Here is a 19,177-nt window from a genome sequence, read left to right as displayed (position 1 = left end):
TATAGTTATATTAATATATATACATAAAAGACTGTCCAGAACATGCAAATCTGTAGAAACAGAAAGCAGATTAGCAGCTGTCTAGGGCTTTAGAGGAGTAGTCCTACAGGCTACAGGGTTTCTATTTGGGGTGATGAAATTGTTCTTTAACAAAGTATGTGGTGATAGTTGGGCAAGTCTGAATACACTAAATGCGACTGATATTGTTGTTTTTACCCCAAAACCCCATCAAAATACAATAAGGCATTCTGACCATCCACCAAGGCCAAGTGGATCACAGAGACCCCATTACTCCAGTTCTTGCCTCCAGGTAAATGGGAGCAGATTTTCCCAGAAGCAGGTGATGCTCTGATCCAGTACCCTTACCTGCTGGCCCCTTTAGAGCACCAGTGTGCCCTCTGTATTTTTGGAAAGTGGTTATTTTTGTTACGGTGAGTCACTGGACTTGGTGAGCTGACAGTGCCCTGGCCCCTCCCCAGGACCCTGGAGAGCACCAGCTACTTTACTCCACCACAAAGCCATCCTTGAAAACAGGTAAATGAATGTCCAAGCCATGAAGACAAGCTTTCAGCCAAACACAGGCCAAGAGCTTGGAAGCCAAAGGCCTGTGGTGCACAGGACTGAACAAGTCATGGTCCCCACAGCTCTGCATTTTACTCTGTTCAGAGAAACTAAACTTTAGATACAGTCCCACAAGCCTCTGGAGAGACAGATGGGGCGGGGCTTCTCGATGACTACAGGTTATTGCTGTGTGCCGTGGAGTCAGAACTGACTGACAGCGTTGGGGTGGTCAGAGGATGCACATCCCACAGGAGGAAACTGCACTTCTTTTTCCCAAGGGGCAGCTGGTAAACTCAAACTCTGTGCCTATGAGCTGACAGTGCGACGCCTTACCACTAGGTCACCACAGTTCCCCCAACTATTCAGATGTCTGTTTAGATTAAGTAAACAGAAGAATGGGTTCTCTATTAGGAGACCAATCCAAGAGCTCTTTCCTTGATATTAAACACCCACAGGATCCAGAAAGGGTGTGTGTTAGCTTTCTTTCTAACAATGAGAAAGGGATTTTCTCCTGAAAATGCAAGAGCCTGGAAATCCATCCCAGTAACGTTAAATTTCCAGGTACTGTCTTGTCTCCCTCATTTTCTCTTAATTGCTATCCACGCCCATGAAGAAAAAATGAAGGAAGGAAAAACAAAATAAAAGCCCACTTTTGACTCCAGGTGTCAGGTCCCAGTGATAAATAACCACTTTCTAGTGAGACGTTAATTACAGGCCATTCTGGCTGAGGCCCCCGGGGCCCTCCTCTCTGCCCTGGAGGAACCAGTCACCAGTCAGGAGTCCCACAGGAACCTGCACAGTGGTCTCAGGGTCCAAGGTATGTGGCCCAAAATACAAGTGGGCAGCAGCTTCATGTCCACACCTACCTGGGCGACTTTTTTTTTTAGTATGAAATGGCTAATACAGAGAGTGTTCTAGATGGATTAAAGTAAAAAAAAAGTGTGTAATTACAAAGGCCAGGCTGATTTTAAAGCACACCACTTAACCTATGCCAACCACACAGCGTGCAGTGAGTGACATGCTGACAGTGGGCCTTCCTGCTACACCGAGACCCCAGGGCGGTGGGGGCTCTGTCCTCCCTGTGTGTAGGGCAGCACGTGGCACCAGCAAACAGCTCAGAAAAGGATCTGCTACATTTTCTCAAAGCGCCAGGCAAATGATACTCAAGAATAGCCTCTCCTGCTAGATGACGGACTATTAATTATAGGAGACACAGAGTGCAGATTCAACTGCCACTAAATCAAAACTGAAGCACAGCTGACCCTCCAGCAGGTTTTCTGAGGCTGTACCTTGTTACACAGGAGCCACTGCTGGACCTGAACATTCTAATCAGTGGAACTCCCTACAGACGAGGCTGCCAGAGCTCCCCAGGTTCCCACAGAGACAGAAATCACCTTGGGAGAGTTAACAGTGACGAGAAGGGAGAGGAAGTGAAAATTAATATATAGACTGGTAAGCTGGTGAAGAGAAAGGCAATATACAGTGAAGGTTCAATTGGATATTGTAATTAATTATATAGTTGTTATTGATTGCCTTTGAGTTGAGCATGACTCATAGCGACCCTATGAACAGAAGGCCTGAAGCCCTTCTAAAACTATTAACATTTATCAATGTTCATAGAGTTTCCGGAGCCATGTTGTTTAGGAAGTGGATTATATTAGTAAATTATAATTCGAGTTATAAAACAAAAGCACTATTGGATGACTGAATGAAAACCTAATGTGAAGGGAGCTCTGGTGGCCTAGTGGCAAGAAGCTGCATTGCAATCCTAAAGGTACTTGGTTTGAATCCACCAGATGGTCTGCTGGAGAAAGAGGGGCAATCTCCTCTTTTGTGAATCAAATCAAATTTGACGGTATACAACAAGGAAAAAACAAAACAACAAAAACCCCAAACAGAAACCTAAAGTGAACTGTAAATTTTTACTCCAGTAAAATAATTTCACCACCACCACCCCCCACCCCGCCAAATGAGCTAAAATTTTTTTTTCTTTTCTTCTCCCTGCCTCTTTTTAAACAGTCCCTCTGTAAGGACTATCCACTTAGCTTTGTATCCAAAGATGAAATTTGTAGGTGAAAGGAGTTAGCCTTCGTTACAGACTGGTTAATTTCAGGGTCGAAAATAGGGAACGCTTCACGAATTTGCGTGTCATCCTTGCGCAGGGGCCATGCTAATCTTCTCTGTATCGTTCCAATTTTAGTATATGTGCTGCCGAAGCGAGCACATGAGCTAAATTTTTAAAGTAAAATGTTTCATTGTTTTGTGTGTGTGTGCGCGTGTCATTCTCTCTCTCTCTCATATGTTGTTGGCACCTTAGTGCTCACAATAAAATCATATAAAGACAAACACTTGGGTAGGGCTCCAGTCTGACCCCAGGCAGGCCAATAATCGGCCAAGTTATCACCAGACAGAACCCACAAGCCCCAATGACAATAAAAACACATTGTAGCCACTGATTTACTGGTTGCCTACACATCTGAGACTCCATGGCACATAACAACAACAACACATCTGAGAAGTGCTTATAAAAAAGAAGCCCTTTTGTGTCCTTCCCAGAGGCGGGCGGTTCTGCCCTCGCGGCTGAGGATCAGGGTGCAGAGCCCTCGGTGGCGTGGCAGACAGAGCCTGGGCAGGGTGTCTCTCCATCTCCACCTCCTATCTGTCAACACGCGGGGCTGACGCGGCCGCCCAAGCCACCATTTCCTGCCAACTCACATAATAATTACAGGACCGAACACCACAAAGGCCCCCACGACCTTTCAGTCGCTCCTTCCCTGACACTAAAAAAGGATTCTGGTCACTTACTAGATGTTAATTATGTCCAGCCTCTGGGGAAGGCATGCTGACTTCGCCATGGCTTGTTAGTTTTTAATGACACAATCTAACAGATCATAATTACATAATGGAGCAGATCGAAAGAGCTCTGGTGGCATCGAATGAAGCCATTGAAGGCACCTCTCTGGTGTTTCAAACCCACCGGTGGTTCGAATCCACCAGGGCGGTCTCTCAGGAGAAAAACGGGCCATTTTCTCCCGAGCAATTCACAGCCTCTGAAAACCTACTGGCCAGTCTTTTGTGAGCTGGTTGCGATCTGACAGCAATGAGGAGAGGTTTTTGTTTTCTTTTGTTTTTGAACAGATCATAGGTTAGAAAGAAAAATAACTTGACATGGCTTTTTGCACTCTTTTCTAGGAGTTGGGAGTAAGAATGGGAAAGTAAGGAGGAAGGGAAATTTGAAATCCCAGACCTTGGGAAATCAATTCTGTGTTAACAGCACATAAGAGCGATTTCCAAGTCTTCTCCCCAAGCTCAGAAGAGGGTTTGTGCTGAAGGAAGTCAGCAAGTGTCTGAGTTTGGCTTGGGCCTCTCTGGGATCAGCTACTTGCCAAATGTTCAGTGAGGTGTGAGGCTAGAGGCGGATCCCCATGGCGGAGGGCCAGGATTTGGGTGCCCCTGTGATGTAGACCATAAAGTGCTGCACTGGTAGCTAAAACACCCCATCTCTGGAGTTCGAATCCATCAGTCTCTTCTTAAGATTTACAGCTGTGGCCACCTGATGGAGGGTTGTTACGGGTCAGAACTGACCTGAGAGCAGTTGAACTGGCTAGTTCTTAGCGACTTCTGCAACAGAAGAGCATGGAACAGAGCAAGGAGCCTTGTATGTCACTCGGGGGTGGGGCCCACCTGGTGCCCCATGGTTTGCAGGCTGGGATGTGGAGAGGCAGCCTTAGCAACTGGGCCTGGGTGCCCACCCTGAGTGGAGCGGGTCTGACCACCTGGTTGCCCCTTCAGGCCAGCTTTGTCTTCTGCCCACAGCCAGAGTTCAGCCCGCCTCCAGCAAGCCCACAGGCCCTCACAGCCTCCCCTAGTGTCAAGAAAAGTGACAGCCCAGGGCTGTGGGAAACAGCGGTCAGCCAGAAAAGTTGAAACCAAAATTACCAAGAGGAAAAACAGGAAGAGTCCAAATAATGAAAACAGCCAGAGAAAGTTTTGCATTTAACACCCACAGTGTCCTACTTTTACTTTCCCAGGAGAGGATTCTGTCATCCAGAACCTGGGTGCCAACCTTCTGCTAGAGCACAGGGCTGCAGCAGCCTAAGGGCCCCTGAGGCAGAGATAGAGCTGAATTCTGCTGGGCCCTGGAGCCTGTGGGTGGCCTGTGTATGTATGACTCAGAGGAGAGGGTCCCTTGGGGTCTGTGGGTGGGCCATGCATCCATGTCCTCAGAGGAGAAGATCTTGGGGTCAGTGGATGGGTTGTACACCAATGTCCTCAGAAGAAAGGGTCCCTGGGTCTGTGGTGGGCCGTGCATGCATGTTCTCAGAGGAGAGGGTCCCTGACACAGCCACTGCCCCTCTGAATGGTGTTCCTAGGCCACAAAGTCCTGGGTTTGGGTCCTGGTCCGTTCCTGAGCAGCCCACAGAGTATTGCAGACTCTGAGCAGACGGCCTCAGTTAACACAGCTCGGTCCAGTTACTCCGAGAGGCTGCAGGAAAGCATACACTACTCACCATGTACGAGGGGAAGATCAGAACGCGTTTGTGTTTGCCACAAGGCCACTGCGGGTCGTCCAGGAGATTGGGGTCATAGTCTGTGAAGTCTCCAGGGTCGCTGCCTGAGGGGCACAGGGAAGTCTTCATGAGGGCCTGGACGCTTGGACCCAGAGTCAGAGGGGGGCGGGAGGAGCGCTCGGAGGGGGAACTGGGTACGGATCCTTCCATGGAGTTGACCTGCATTTCCGCTTGGCAGTGAAGTGCAGCTCCATCAACGATTTCCCCAAGTTCTTAAACTTTTTTTTCCATTTTAGAAAATGACTCAGCTCCTGGACCCAGGATATGGTCATTCGGGTCACAGAGCATCGCACCAAAGGGCCTTTTCAAAACTTGCTGATCAAAGGGCCGAGTTGCACCTTCTGAGCAGCATGATTTGGTGTGACTGCTGGTCACTGGGCGCCTCACCCATGTCTAAGAGACACACATCAGAGAAGGTGAACACCCTCGTGGGGGTGAACACCAGTGGAGATGAATGCCGGGCAGCAGGGACCACAGGAGAGCAGCCAGAACGCATGCAGGGACCACGTCTGATACCTGCATGGCCAGCTGGCGTTTCTCGGGAGTGCAGTAACATGAGTTTAGAAAGGGACCCACCAAAGGTTCACGCGTCTAGTCTCCCTTAAGGAGCAAAACAAGGAGAAGGAATTCTCATAGCTGAACCTGTATGGCAGGCACAATTATTTGGGGGTCAAGGGAAGCTAACTGATGACTGTAAAAATGCAAGAGAGAAGCAGGCCATCCTTGGCACCAGGAGCTGAGAGGCTGAGAAGATAGCTATCAGCCTGAGGTGGGCATCCAAGGCATTTCTCCTTGCAGGCCTGTTGGGCCCTGTCTACAGAGGCCCCTAATTGGGAGGGGGGGGGCGCACGCGCGCCTGTGCCTTCTCTGAACTTGGGCTTTCCCAAAGTCACGGCACCTGCAGGGGGAGCATGTGTTCTGTGGGCACCTGACCTCCAGCCCTCCCCACTGCACAATGACCATGGCTCCCAGGCCCAGCCGACCCCTCACCAGTGTCAAGGCTCCCCTGGGTGCTGCTCGCCCGCCCAATGGAGAGGCTGCGGTGGCTCAGGTTCCGGAACTGGGAGAAGGAGGAGGTGGAGTCGATGGTGTTTCTCCGGGCCCCAAAGGCATTGGTGGGTAACAAGAACTGGGTGTAGGAAACTGTCTGGAAAGAGAAGACAAAGATGGGCAACGATCATTCCAGGCCGTGCAGGCCCATGCTGTGAATGCCCGCAGCTCCCATCTACTGTCCCAAAGCCAGGTAGACCCGGAAAATGGCATTTAAATAGTCATTCATATGTGTGAGGCTTGTGCCCAAGCCTAACCTGAACTGGCATGAGGTGGTGGATAGTTTCAATTGCTCCCACTTAGTGCAATTCAGTTCATCTCAGACTCTGTGAAGATGCTGTGCAGGACAGGAAACACACACTGTATTGCTTTTGATAATATCCTCAGCATGGAATTCCAAAATACACCCAGGCCAGGGATACTTCTGATAAAACAATGGGTCCCTACCACGTTCTGCATATGATGCTCCACTCTACTCCCCCTCATGCCAGAGTGAACGTGCAACCTCCTCTGCTCAGGACAGGGAGGGTGGGGGGAAGGCAGGCGAAGGAGAGCCAATATCAGCGGGACTGAGAACTTGGGAACACCATGAGGCTCCAGGTGCTTGTGTGCACATTATGGGAGCTGTCTTGATTGTATTCTGTAATTAATCTGGATTATATAACCTTTTGACTTTCCCCCCTCCCCAGAAAAAATACAAGAAGGAGGGAGGGAGCTCTGGTGGCCTAGTGGCAGGAAGCTGCACTGCAATCCCAGAGGTACATGGTTCAAATCCACCAGCTGCTCTGTTGGAGAAGGAGGGGCAATCTCCTCCTGTACCAGCCAGATGTGATTTGATAGTAAACAAACAAGAAGAAAACAAAACCAACCAATCAACAAAAAACATTTAAAAAAGGAGGGGGGGGAAAAGTGAACTTTCCCTTTAGACATCAGCCCAGTAACCCATTGCAGTGAGGATAAATGCAAAGCCAAAAGACCTGCTGTTCAGGGGTCAGGCGTAAAGCCTGAGGGATTCTGAAAACTTTCTCATAGCAGGAGGTCTGCTTGCTGACCCATCATCCCTGAATGAAATGTTTAACTATCAGCTTCCCTCCCAGAGCATGGCACACCAAAACCACTGGGGGTGGGGGGTGTTGTATAGACAATGCTGGCGGACAGATGAGCATCTTCTGGAAGCGCTGACCAGCTGCTGCTCCCAGCTCAGAGGCAGTGTGTGCAAACTGGGGTGCGGCCAGCACAGCCCCAAGGGAAGCCTGGCCGTCTCTGTCCACCACCTGGCCTGGCAGGCCTTACCTTCCCATCAGCACCCAGCTCCACGCCCTCCAGACCGATGACCTCTTTCAGGCTCACGGCACCTGCTGATTGTCTCCCTCCATCCAACTTCAAATCCCTGGGGACAACAGGGCAAGAAAATGCGTCTGTCCATGATGATGCTTCCCACACAAGACCCTACAGTCACGCTGATGAAAACGAACAAGGGGGTCCTGGCAGCTGAGGGGTACCCCGTCCCTCCTTCGGGGCATCTCAGGGACTTGCTCAGTGGTGGTTTCACCTCATTTCTTCCAAAAGAAATCCACAGAGACAGAGAGGCTGACCCGAGCTGCCAGGGTCGCCCCTCCACCCAACATCCCAGTGGCCCTCTATGCTCCTGCAGCTGATTAGAAATAACGTGGGTCTCCAGGGCACTCATTCCTCCTTGTCACCTCCTTAGTCAGGCTGGAGAAGCGAATTCCTGTCCTGGGCAGCTCTGAAGTTTACATCTGGGGTTGAGATTCAATTCACCCAGAAGAGGACTAATGTCCTACAGAGGACAATCCACAGTAATCACTCCCAGCATTCAGACAGCACCTCACACTTCACAGTGAGTCACGTTCATGACTTCTTTAGGCTGCCCCCCGAAACAGTGTCACTGTTACTCCCTGATGTAAAGATGGAGAAAGTTGGTAAATGGATTTCCAATGGTCAGGGACAGGAAGGCAGAGACGGCTTCTGTAGTCAATGCTCTACAGCAGTCTGCAAGGTGCCTCCATGAAGCAAGGTATGCACGCTGTGCAGACACCTGTGTAACGGCTCAGATGCTCACAGATGGCCTTCCCCCACCCAGCAGCAGCTCACAAACTCCGCGGCAAATGGAAACCTCCTGGACCTCTCTGACAAGCTACTTGCTTCTGGGCTCCCACTCTCAATGTTCTCATTAGGAAAATGGGTGTGACCTGGACACTGGGGGTTTTAAAAGCCTCTGGGGTGAGGTTAAATGGCAGCCACATTTGGGCAGGAGTGCCCTTTGGCTACCTGGTCAGAACTGGAGGTCTGCACCAGGCTTCCTGCTGCAGAGCTGAGGAGGCACCCATCCAAGACCCTCTTCTATAACCTTGGGAAGAACAAACAAAATGCATAGACAAGACTTCACAGGAGAAGACTATCTCTCCCACAGAGAGGGTAGCAGACTTGAACTGTTGACTTTCTGCTGACTAACCTGCTACATCAGCCACTATCCTATCAGTGCTCCTGTGCCTTCATTCTTAGTGATCTCAAATCCAGTGGTGAGAGACCAGGCACAAGAGTCCTGCAGGCTACAAAAAGGCCACACAGGCCACCCCAGGGCCCCAGGAGTATGCAGACCCCCAAGACCACCCGAGGAGCTGGCCATTTCCTAAGTGAGGAATTCTGGCCAATTCTCAAAAGGCTTCCCACAGCAGGTATGTTTGGAGATGATGAATGTACTAGGTACCAACAAAGGGAAATGTCAACACAACAGAAACCTGAACAAAGCAACAAGGTGGAAACAGCCCTGGCAGTGAGGGGAAGGGGACGCTGGGAGAACACAAGCTGCACAGGGACAAAAAGGGCAGCTTCTGGGTCACGAAAAAACCTACTGCACAGGTTCACCGACTTCCCACTTTCCCAGAGCCAAACTCAGAAAGCATGCTCCTCAAATTCCCAACTCCCAAACAGCTTTCTCCTGGTTTCCATCTATGGGGAGTGAATGTTACTTAGGGTTGACAATGAGTACAAGAGCAGAAGCTGTCTTTAAGGGGCGAGACTGTCAAGAGAAACAAAGTGTATTCAAATAAGCAGTTCCGAGAGTGCTCCCAGCCAGAGCACTAAGGGCAGGCGAGAGCAGCATCCTGTCCTGCAAAGACAGGGGTAAATCTGCCCTGAGATGTGGTGCCTGGAGCCTCTGCTGTCTCCCTGGCACTGCGGGATCAAGGGGACTCAGAAGGAGGGTGCCTTTCCCCATTCGCCCCCTTTTATCTGTCTCAATCTACTCAGACGTGCTGCTTCTCTGGGGCGGCCCAGCCCTTTGCCAGCTGGCCTCTTGCTGCTGAATGAACACACAACAGTTAACAGGCCTCAACCAGCCCTGGCTCATCCCACACGCCCTCCTGGCCCTTCACCCGGGGGAAACAGAGCCATCAAAAAAAAAAAAGTACTTTATGTGCTCACTTAAAACCCAAGGCTCCTCCGCACGAGATAAACCCTGCTGAAAGCATCAGGGATTTTCGGACTTAGTGGGAGCTTTGGATTGTACAAAACAGCAGGAGGCGAAGCTCCACACCCCCAGATCAGTCTGTAGTCACCACACCCCACCCACTGGCTTTTCTCTTACATCTTTATAATTTCTAAGCAGCTAATTCCCAGCCGAGTGAGAAAATGAGCCAGAAGAACAGAGGGCCCACACCCTACTTACTGCCAGTGAGACACTACCCAACACGACTGCCCGTGACAGAAATGTTCTCCGTCTGCATGGTCCGATATGGCAGCCACTCACCTCACGTGTTCTTGAGTACTTTGAAGTGTGACTTCTTGATGGAAGAACAGAATTTTTATTTATCTATTAGTATGATGTCTTTATAGCCAGATGTGGCTAACGATTGTCAAATGGAATGGACTCTTTCTCCTGTTTCCTTGTCAAGATTTTGACTCCTATCAGTTCCCAACTTCCTACAGAAAGGTAATATATTACTTGACTTGGGTTTGGTGTACTAGATTTCCTGAAGAAAATCAGTGGCCCATTTTCTGGTTATTCAGTCCTCAGGGTTCCTTTCCTTTACAGAACGGGCCCAGCTTGCTGACGAGGCTATGCTGGTGTCCAGAGGAGGTCTGGAGGCAGAACCTTGTCTAGAGGTAGATAGATGTAATGCACACAGGGTGGGGAGGGAAATGCCTGTGGGATCCATGACCAAAGGGCTCCTGTGCCCACCAGGGCCTCTGGAACAGGGCTCTAAGTTTGATGAAACCCATCTTCCACACGTGGCACAGAAGCACAGATCTCCGGGGGTAAGGGATGTGGGGATAAGGCAATTCCAGGGAGGTTTCAGCAAAGTCAATAGTATAAAGATACAATGAACAGTGGAAGCAGCCAGAGGTACGGGTGGGAAATCCTAGTGCTCATTCTCGCAGCGCTGTCCAGCAGGGCTTGGCCACGGCAGGCCAGTTCAGCACCTTTGTGTGACTCGGGTTGGCAAGAGCGAGCTCCGGCGATGACTGAGTTTGAGCTTCCCTCAAGTTCCCTAGAGTTCAAATGCAGTAAATTTTTAAACAGAGAGATTTCTTGCACACCGAGCGAGTGGGTGCTCGCCTATCTGCCAAATTCACTCTTCAAATATGACACTGAAACAACATTACTGGAAACAGAATCACTGGAACACATATGACTATGTTTACACAGTGTGAAGAATGTACCCAAGGTCACAGAACTTGTATAAAAACTGTCGACTAGGATCCTAAAATGCTGAGTAAAACCTTCACTGAAAACACAGTATTAAAAAGAAAAACAACTCCAATAATACACACACACGGTAATAAATACCACAAGTATGCTAAAACATTTGCTTTGGATTTCTCCTCCCTCAGACTCAGAGAGAGGTTGTCATCAACTCCATGGCTGCCATTCTGTATGAAATAGGGAATGCTCGTACATGAACCAGCAGCTACCATTTCCAAGGAAACGGAAATAGGTCTTATTTAAGCTATTTCTAGTAATGTCCTTTTCTTTCTATAGCTGTTAAGTTGAATATATTAGACTCCTAGATTGTAGAAAACATGACTCTCACAGAGAGGCTGACAGATTACTCTAGGTTGAATTTTCTTAGCTAACTGCTCTGATGTCACGGAAACCTTATAATAATTACTATAAAACATTTTAAATTGTCATTAGTTGACAATTTTACCTATATAACTATCAATTTCACATGGTGCCAACTATTACCTGCTCAAGCCTTATAAGTGAGAGTCCAGAGAAAGAGCCCAACGGCCCAAGACGGTTTGCAATTTCAGGACTTGGAAGGTTGAGGGGGGAGTGTCCCTTCAGAAAGGGAGTCTGAATAGTATAGTTGGGTCACACAAAAAGAATCCTGGGAAAAAAGGGGGGAGAAAGCACAAAACTCCAGTGGGGGAAACATGAGTTAAAATCTCAGGGGAGTAGTGATAACATCTTGATGTTTTCTTTCTAAGATCATTGTTCCTATTAAAATAGAAATACGAAAATAGAAGTATCTGGCTCAAGCACTAGCTTTAACTTTCTGGTACTGGAGATAAAATCGGGTAACATGGAGAACAGCCGGCATTCATTAAAAGCAAACTTGGACAACCCATTTGAAGCTGGACTTTAACTCTTTTGAGAGAACTAGGAGGTTTTAATTTATTTACACCCTACTGCCTTCTAAAATGGGAACGAAGACAATTTTAACGTCATGTGGTTATGACTCAACATTGTATGAGTTGAGGTTGACATGCACAGTCCGCACTCAGAGATGAACGTGGTCAGTCAGGTTATCGGAGAACAGCTCGTTTTGGCAGATGTTTACACAGATGAAACAAGATAGATGAAAAAGGGTCTAATCCCTTTAATTCCTCTGTTCTGGGTATCTTCTCCACTAGTTATTGAGCTCTACAAACTCACTTCTCATTCTATTCAAGCCTCTTATCTTCTCCAGAGGCTGTAAGGCAACATTCACTTGGAAAACCTAGCACTTTTACTTATCTTTTTTTAAAAAAAACCCAAACAAACAAAACAAAGGCTGACTTTTGACATTAGTAGACAAGAGATGGTGAGTGGAGGGCAGGGACCTGGAAGGGCTCCCAGGACGGGATGAGTGGTGGAGTGACAGCTCAACAGCAGGTCTACCCTCAGGCAAAGGGCAGAAAGCCAGGCAGGATCTTTCCTCAGAGGATGGTCTCAAACATACTTTTCTTATTGTAGTAAAAATACTGAGAATATAGTATTCAATGTAGCTCTCCTTAAAGCCTGCACCCTCTTGGGAGGGAATCCTCTGAAATGGGGCACCAGTTGCAACTTCCTGGGCATCACCTACTCCATAATAGATGCTCAATCTAAAGTCTCTTAGTGCCCAAGGACAGTTGGCTAAACTGCTATCCATAGAACAGCCAACTCCAGCTTCACCTTGGACAAAAGGTACAAGGATTCTCAAGTCACCTTTTCTGTGGCACAATGGCCTAGGCCCAGGAAGCTGCTCTCAGTGGCATTATTGCTGGGAATTGATCTTGACAGAAAAACAAGGTTTCCTATTAGATAACAAGATGTTTAAGCTATGGCCTTTCCCTTTGTGGGCACGTGATCAACTAGCCAAAATGATTCTTAATGAAAAAGACGTAAGATTTAAATATTTAACATCTGGGAAGTGGATGGAAAAAGTGTGTGTGATTCCATGAACCAGTGCCCAGGCTCCCTGTGCCCTACGGGGCTGGTCTGACTCCCATCAGGCATAATTTCTCTGAGAGTCTCTAAATGCCACACTTTTGAATGCCAACTGGGAGCTCTGCTGGGCACTTGCTCTTTAAAGGACAATAATAGGTTGATGCTTTGATATATAAATAATTTAAAAACCAATTAAATATTAACTAGATTTCCAGATCCATCAGAAAGGGGAGACAAAGGATATGCTGCACAGAAAGCAAAACTTGAAAGCTGGATTAGGAAAGGAAATAACACTTGTGAGCTAATTTTAATGAAGAGATTCCAGGTCAGTGGAATTTAAACAGACAAGTATTTGTGGTATTTTAAGAAGTCCATTTTTTTTTTCGTTTTTACGGTTCAGCCCACTTGCCGTCTCGAATTGGGCCGGCTTTCTTGTAATGTGCACAGCATTCTAGCACCACAGTTCAGAGTCAATGAACAAGGCCTGGGGCTGACAGGAAAGAGTGTAATCAAAGCAGCTTTTAGTCTAGAAGTCCTTTCCCACCACTCAGCACTCTATCACTAAGTCCTCCCACCCCTTTCCATGGGCAACTGGCAGACACTGGAGGGATCTTAGCCTTCGTAGCTCACACCAAAACCTTTGTCTAAAGGCAGCTCCCACAAACAGCCAGATAAGGGCATGCATGATTCATCCATGAGATCATTCTAGAATCTGATTCTGTGTGGGAATAGGCTTGGTGTGAGGAAAGAAAGTCAAATCTGTGAATGTGTAATTTTCTACAACAAAAATCAATTTCTGGGTAAAATGGGCATGTGGGGGATGGGCTGAGAGCCAGGCCATGAGCACTCAGGCCTGGGGACTCTCTAGGAATGGAAGAGGCTGTTCTCTGTGCCACACAATGATCAACTTGCAGGACATGGCCCCCGGTGATGACGTCATCGGAATGCCCCTAAAGGCCAAAAGCTAAGCACACACACAAAAAAACCATGTGGAAGCCGCTGAGGACTTCCCAACACGCTCCCAGAGACACCCTGCATTCCATTAATGAGGAAACTATTTTCTTCAACACATGGATTCTGAGGCAGCTAATTCAACACAATATAGCTCTCTGAATGGGTCTGTATTCACACATGCATCTGACATGGTCTTTTCACATAAACCCAACCATAAGGAAATGGCTTCACAGCTTCCCTGTGGTCAGATCCATTTACACAGAGATGTCAATGAGGTCTGTGCATTTCAAAAAGTAATGTGCATTTGGGTACTGGTAGGGACCATCCTAGACATTGCCCTCAACACCATGCTGCAGCCTCTCACTTAGGAATGGGCCGAGTTTCACGCGTTTTATGAGGGCTGTCTGGAATTCAGGATGCCTTTTCTCCTTGGCACAGTGTTATAAATGGAGACTGCCCCACAAATGCCCCTTCAGCCTTTAAAATAACCAGACCAACTCAGTTGTATAAGCAAGACCATTGGCTTAGGTGCAAAAGGCCAAAGGGTTACATAAGAGGAGTGGAAGATTGACAGAGAAGCCAACTCTGCCAACTGTTCCATGGTGTGGGATGGGTCAGCGGTGGGCTCTTCCCATCTCCCTGAACCTCCATCTACTCCAGGGTTTGTTCCCCTGAGCTGTTCCTGTTTAGCACAATGTCTTCCTTTTCTCTACTTCTGAACCCACACGTTACATCCCTTTGAATCTCTCAGAGTTCCCAGCCCTGACTTCTGGCAGTGGTCGCCCAGAGGGACAGAGGTGGAGGGGAGATCCAGAGAACTATTCTGTGGTCTCAGATATAGGTGCTGGACAAGCGGAACTCTTATCAAGTCAGGCTGGCCGAGAGTCAAAAAAGGTGCTTCCAACGCTGTCTTAGAAGGGCTGCCAAGGCAAACCTCAACTCTAGGCTAGAAAAAGAAGGAAGACGGTGACTAATGTGGGTAAAAGGCAACACACTTCAGTCTGGCCTTGGCAGTTGAGAGAAGAGGAGCTGGTTTAAAGTTGGGCATCTTCCCAGAAAAGAGTGTCACTGAAAAGCCTAATATGAGGAGAGTGTTTACAGCTATGGAAAGGCTTGATGTTACAGTTTTACTGAAAAAGATGCTCAACAGCTGTTCCTCTTCACTGGAAAGAGGCTTCCAATGGCTTGTTTTGAAAGGTAGGGTTTGGCAGGCCATCTCCCATCAGCAAGAAAGATCAAAACAAAACAATCATCTCCTCGTATAATATGTATTCATTTGCACTAGGGAAAAAAAGAATAAAAAACAATAGACCAACACGTTAACGGTGTTTTTGTTCAGGAAGTGAGGCTCTGGGTAACTTTTTCTTCCTTCTCTTTTTTATGTACATACCCATTCTTTTTCTTTAATGAGTATGGGCCATTGAGAAAATTTTAAAGACCAAATAAAAGCAGGTCTGACGATAAATCCATTGGGTTTGGGGAACCACAAAGCTGGCTGATTCATTGTGAGCGAGATTTAGATTTGCTGTGCTCAAGAAGGTCTAGGAGGAACAACAGAAATAGCTCTGAGGTTGGTCAAAATAGAATGGAAGCACACGCTTAATGGGCATCTACCACAACCTGGCTGGGGCCCAGTGCTTTCCTAACCAGGACTGCATGTAATGTTCTCAACAACCCGAGGTCAATTTGACAGATGAGTAAACCAGGATCCACAAGGGTATTTAACATGCCTTCATGGGGATTTCTGCCCCCACCATCAGCTCTTTCCCATGAGCCATCTGCCTCCTGGGTTTATCTGCAGTGGTGTCAGCTGGACAAGAACTGGCTTTTCCTTCTGGGGTCTTGGGAGGGTGGGGAAGGAGTGGGGTTCTTGTCTCTCCTCTCTATAACAGCTCTGTGGTTAGCTGTTTTATTTATTAGAGCTTTATGTAAATTTGCGTTGGAAGAAAGGTTTTAGCAGCTAATAAAAAAGGTCTAAGAATCATAGGACTAGACAGGCTCCAAGTTCGGTCTCGTGTTTGGGCTGAAGGACCCACTGGACTCACGTGCAATGTATCTTTGATTTAGAAAACCCTTTGGAGTTGGCACAGTCCACAGGAAGTGGTGCTCCAAAGGCGCACCGGTGCCTCTCTGCTGGTTCAAAACCACCAACAGTTTTAAAAGAGAACAATGGGAAATTCTTCCCACGTGGTTTATAGCCTCCAAAATCCCACTGGAGGGTTAGCAGCGAGTCTGTTGACTCAATGGCAATGAGAATGCGAGAGGGATGAACTTTAGGAATTAGCACAGAATGTTAGGAATGTTAAGAATGCTGTTGTTTGCAGGATGGGCTTACAACCTTTGCAGTGTTATATGCCCACTGTGCCCAGCTCAGAGACTTGCTCTAATAAAATACAGTTCAGCCTGGGAATGATCAGCAGGACTCTGATCTCTGAGGCTGTGCTATTTGAAGAGAGGGCAAAGCTTATAGCCAGTCTTCAACCTAAATTTGCCAATAAATCCCAACATCTTCCTAACACGTGCACTTAATTAGAGGTGCTGTGTGGGGCCAGGTTACCAGAAGGGGGCTGTGCGAGAGAGATGAGTGTGGGGGAGGTGGCAAGGAGGATCAAGGTGGGGGCATTGCTACAGCGCAGGCCAACAGAGAGGCTTCCCGGAGGATGAAGCTCACCTCTCCCCCAGTACACTGAGTCTGGGAAGGCAGATCCCTTCACCTCTGTGCTGGATTTAGTCTAAAGGGTAGCTTGCTTCAGCAGAGCCAGTCACCATGACAGGATGGTCATGTGCTGACCTCAACCTAGAGCTGAATGTTACAACTGGGTCATGTGATGCTGGTTTTGAGAAGTTTTCACATTCTGAATGGACAGAGGGCCAGGTCAACCGGTTGGCTGAAAGGCAGGCAGGTGCTCAAATGGGATAAAGACTGCAGTAGCCCAGTGTGACTATTACAGAAAACGCTTGGCGTTCCTGTTCTTAGTTCACTGTGGCAGAGACCTTGGAACGGCTCACAATCCCCACTATCAACCCCTCTTGCATTCCTGAAATGTGGGCAACAAACAAACAAACAAACAGTCCAACCCCAAACAACACAATAAAAACAACAAATGCACTAATATCAAGTTAATTCCCAATTCTTCAATTCATGGAGACTGAACAGGATGGAGCTGAACTGCTCCAAATGGCAGCCAGCCTCGTATTTCTCATGTGGAGCAATAGGTGAGCTTGAACTACCAAGCTTTTGTTTAACATCCAAGCTATTTAACCACCACTCCACAATTTCATTCCTTGAACTGTAGACCCAGGGAGCCTAAAAATGGCATCTCTCAGACTCCAGGGGGTGACTGGGGATCTGCCAGAAGGAAGCTCCACGTGAAACGCTCATGAGAACCCTGGAAACAGAAGTCACCCGTGGGGTGGAGCAGGAGAACTGGGGTAGAGTGTCTGTTCCTCCAGATTCTACAGGAGGTATGCTTATGGGCTGGCCCAAGTATTCTGGGGTTTGGGACCATTATTTGTAACCAGAAAAAACAAGCTGACCAAATGGATTCCCACGGCAAGTCTATGAGCTGGCGCCAGCCAGCTAGACTGCTCACAGGCAGCCAGATCCACGACCACCGTGGAGTTAAGAGAGTCTCTCCTAAGACTCTGAGCTGCAGAATTTGCTATGACTTTTTCTAGAACATCTACTTTGCAAGGTTGCTGTGAAGATGTAGGTGATTAAGTAAATGGATCAGCACAAAGTAACTGCTCAACAAATACCGAGACTGTCTTTGCTCTACATCAAAGAAATCACTGGGCTGTGAGTCCATGAATAAGTTGTCCCATGGAGATTATGGCCCAGAATAATGAGTAAGAACCACGAAGACCTGAACAGGTCACAGGGTTGATAGGTTTAAATGGGAAAGGGAAGTGGTGATTAGTAGGAATGCAGGAGAGGGGAACAGATGATGAAGGATGACTATGCTGTGACTCAGGTCCGGGGACCTACTGGCCTCAGGGGGACAGTGGTAGGATGCAGGCAGAGCTTTGGCTTTCAAACTGATGAGGGGACAATTCACCATTTAGTGGTCAGGCTGTACCACAATGCTCCCCCCATAGTCACACACCGTGACTTGTGCTGGGAGGTGCAGTCAGCACACCTGGCTGCTAACTGAGAGGTTGTTGTTGTTTAGAGGGCACCCAGAAGAAAGGCCTGGTGATTGACTTGTGCACAACTCAGCCTCTGAAACCGCTAAGAAGCACGGTTCTACCCAGCCACACCTGGAGGCTCTGTCAGTGGAAGACGACTTGATGGCAACTGGGTTAGGTGTCAATGGCAGCCCTGAGGAAAAGCCTGGAAGCAGGGTCGATGAAGAGTGCACGCGAGCTGAGATGAGGAAGCAGGCCCAGATCAGGGGTGGTGACGAGGGAGGAGACAGCAGGAACAGGCCTTCATTTACCTCTTTTGTGGACTGAGATGAAAGCCTTGTTGCAGCGTGGTGTATGGCCCTCTGCTGTGTAGTTCATCACATATATCTGTTTCTGATCCCATTTTGCCATAACAATTTCCCAGCTGCTGGCTGGGTTCCTGATTCTAAGCCTAAGATTCAAAGAGGCACAGGGGCCATGTGGCTTGCTCTGATTCCTTTCCTGGCCTTCCTTTCTCCAAGTCAGAGTGGTCCCAGGGGAGGCGGTGCACCACACTGCTCTTGGTTCAAAGGATGATGAGAGGTGACAAAACGTGTATTCAACTGCAGGCACTATGGGAGGGCTACGCGTGCACACACACACACACACACACACACACACACACACGCGCGCGCGCGCGCATTCACAAACAAGGAAGCTGAATGAAAAGTGAAACCTTTTGTCTTTCCAATTTACAAACAGTCTGTGGTGTTGTGTCAAATCAAGGCATGCGGCTGACTGTCGATTGTCGTGAAGGCAGTGGCCATGCGCTGCAGCCCCAGAACTCTGCCCCCAGATGACAACAAGGCAGGTGAGTGTATACTTACCCGGAGTGGGTGCTGTCACGATAGGGCAGCACAGAAAAGACACTGCAGAAGGATCTTCTGCCACTGATAAGGACGATTCTAAAAAACAAAACAACAACCAAACAAACTAAATATAAAGACACAAATTTAAAACTTCTATAGTTGCTAAGCATTTACCAGCTTCACAGCAGTATTTGCACGCTCCCACGAGCAACTCTGCCAGATGGTGATTTGCTCACTTTGCAAAATGCAACCAGGCATCCTCCATGGAGGGGAAGTGCTGACCCCGGCCCCAATCATCCACTCATGAGACCCTGTGAGGCTCTGCTGAGTGACCCTCAGCCCAGCTCTGAAGAACAGCCAAGTGGCAGGCCGCTGAGAGCGTGGGGTGGCTAGGCTGGGCTCAT

The 19,177-nt window shown here is 48.2% G+C and overlaps 1 protein-coding gene across 1 annotated transcript in view; it reads right to left on the bottom strand.

Annotated features, from left to right (window-relative positions):
• The window catches only part of CABLES1 (Cdk5 and Abl enzyme substrate 1), a gene marked incomplete at its 5' end in the record, with an annotated part of 118,407 nt that overhangs the window by 9,669 nt on the left and 89,561 nt on the right, over nt 1-19,177 (bottom strand). Inside the window, 4 exons of the mRNA XM_006903054.1 lie at nt 5,073-5,176; nt 6,123-6,279; nt 7,476-7,572; nt 18,792-18,869. Of these exons, the coding sequence (XP_006903116.1) occupies nt 5,073-5,176; nt 6,123-6,279; nt 7,476-7,572; nt 18,792-18,869 (436 nt within the window). The remainder of the gene's footprint in view (nt 1-5,072; nt 5,177-6,122; nt 6,280-7,475; nt 7,573-18,791; nt 18,870-19,177) is intronic.

Source organism: Elephantulus edwardii, unplaced genomic scaffold, assembly GCF_000299155.1.
Source record: "Elephantulus edwardii isolate Elephantulus edwardi_28Jun2011 unplaced genomic scaffold, EleEdw1.0 scaffold00501, whole genome shotgun sequence".
Taxonomy (NCBI): domain Eukaryota; kingdom Metazoa; phylum Chordata; class Mammalia; order Macroscelidea; family Macroscelididae; genus Elephantulus; species Elephantulus edwardii.
The sequence above is the reverse complement of the archived record's forward strand: the minus strand, read 5'-3'. Positions and strand labels throughout refer to the sequence as shown.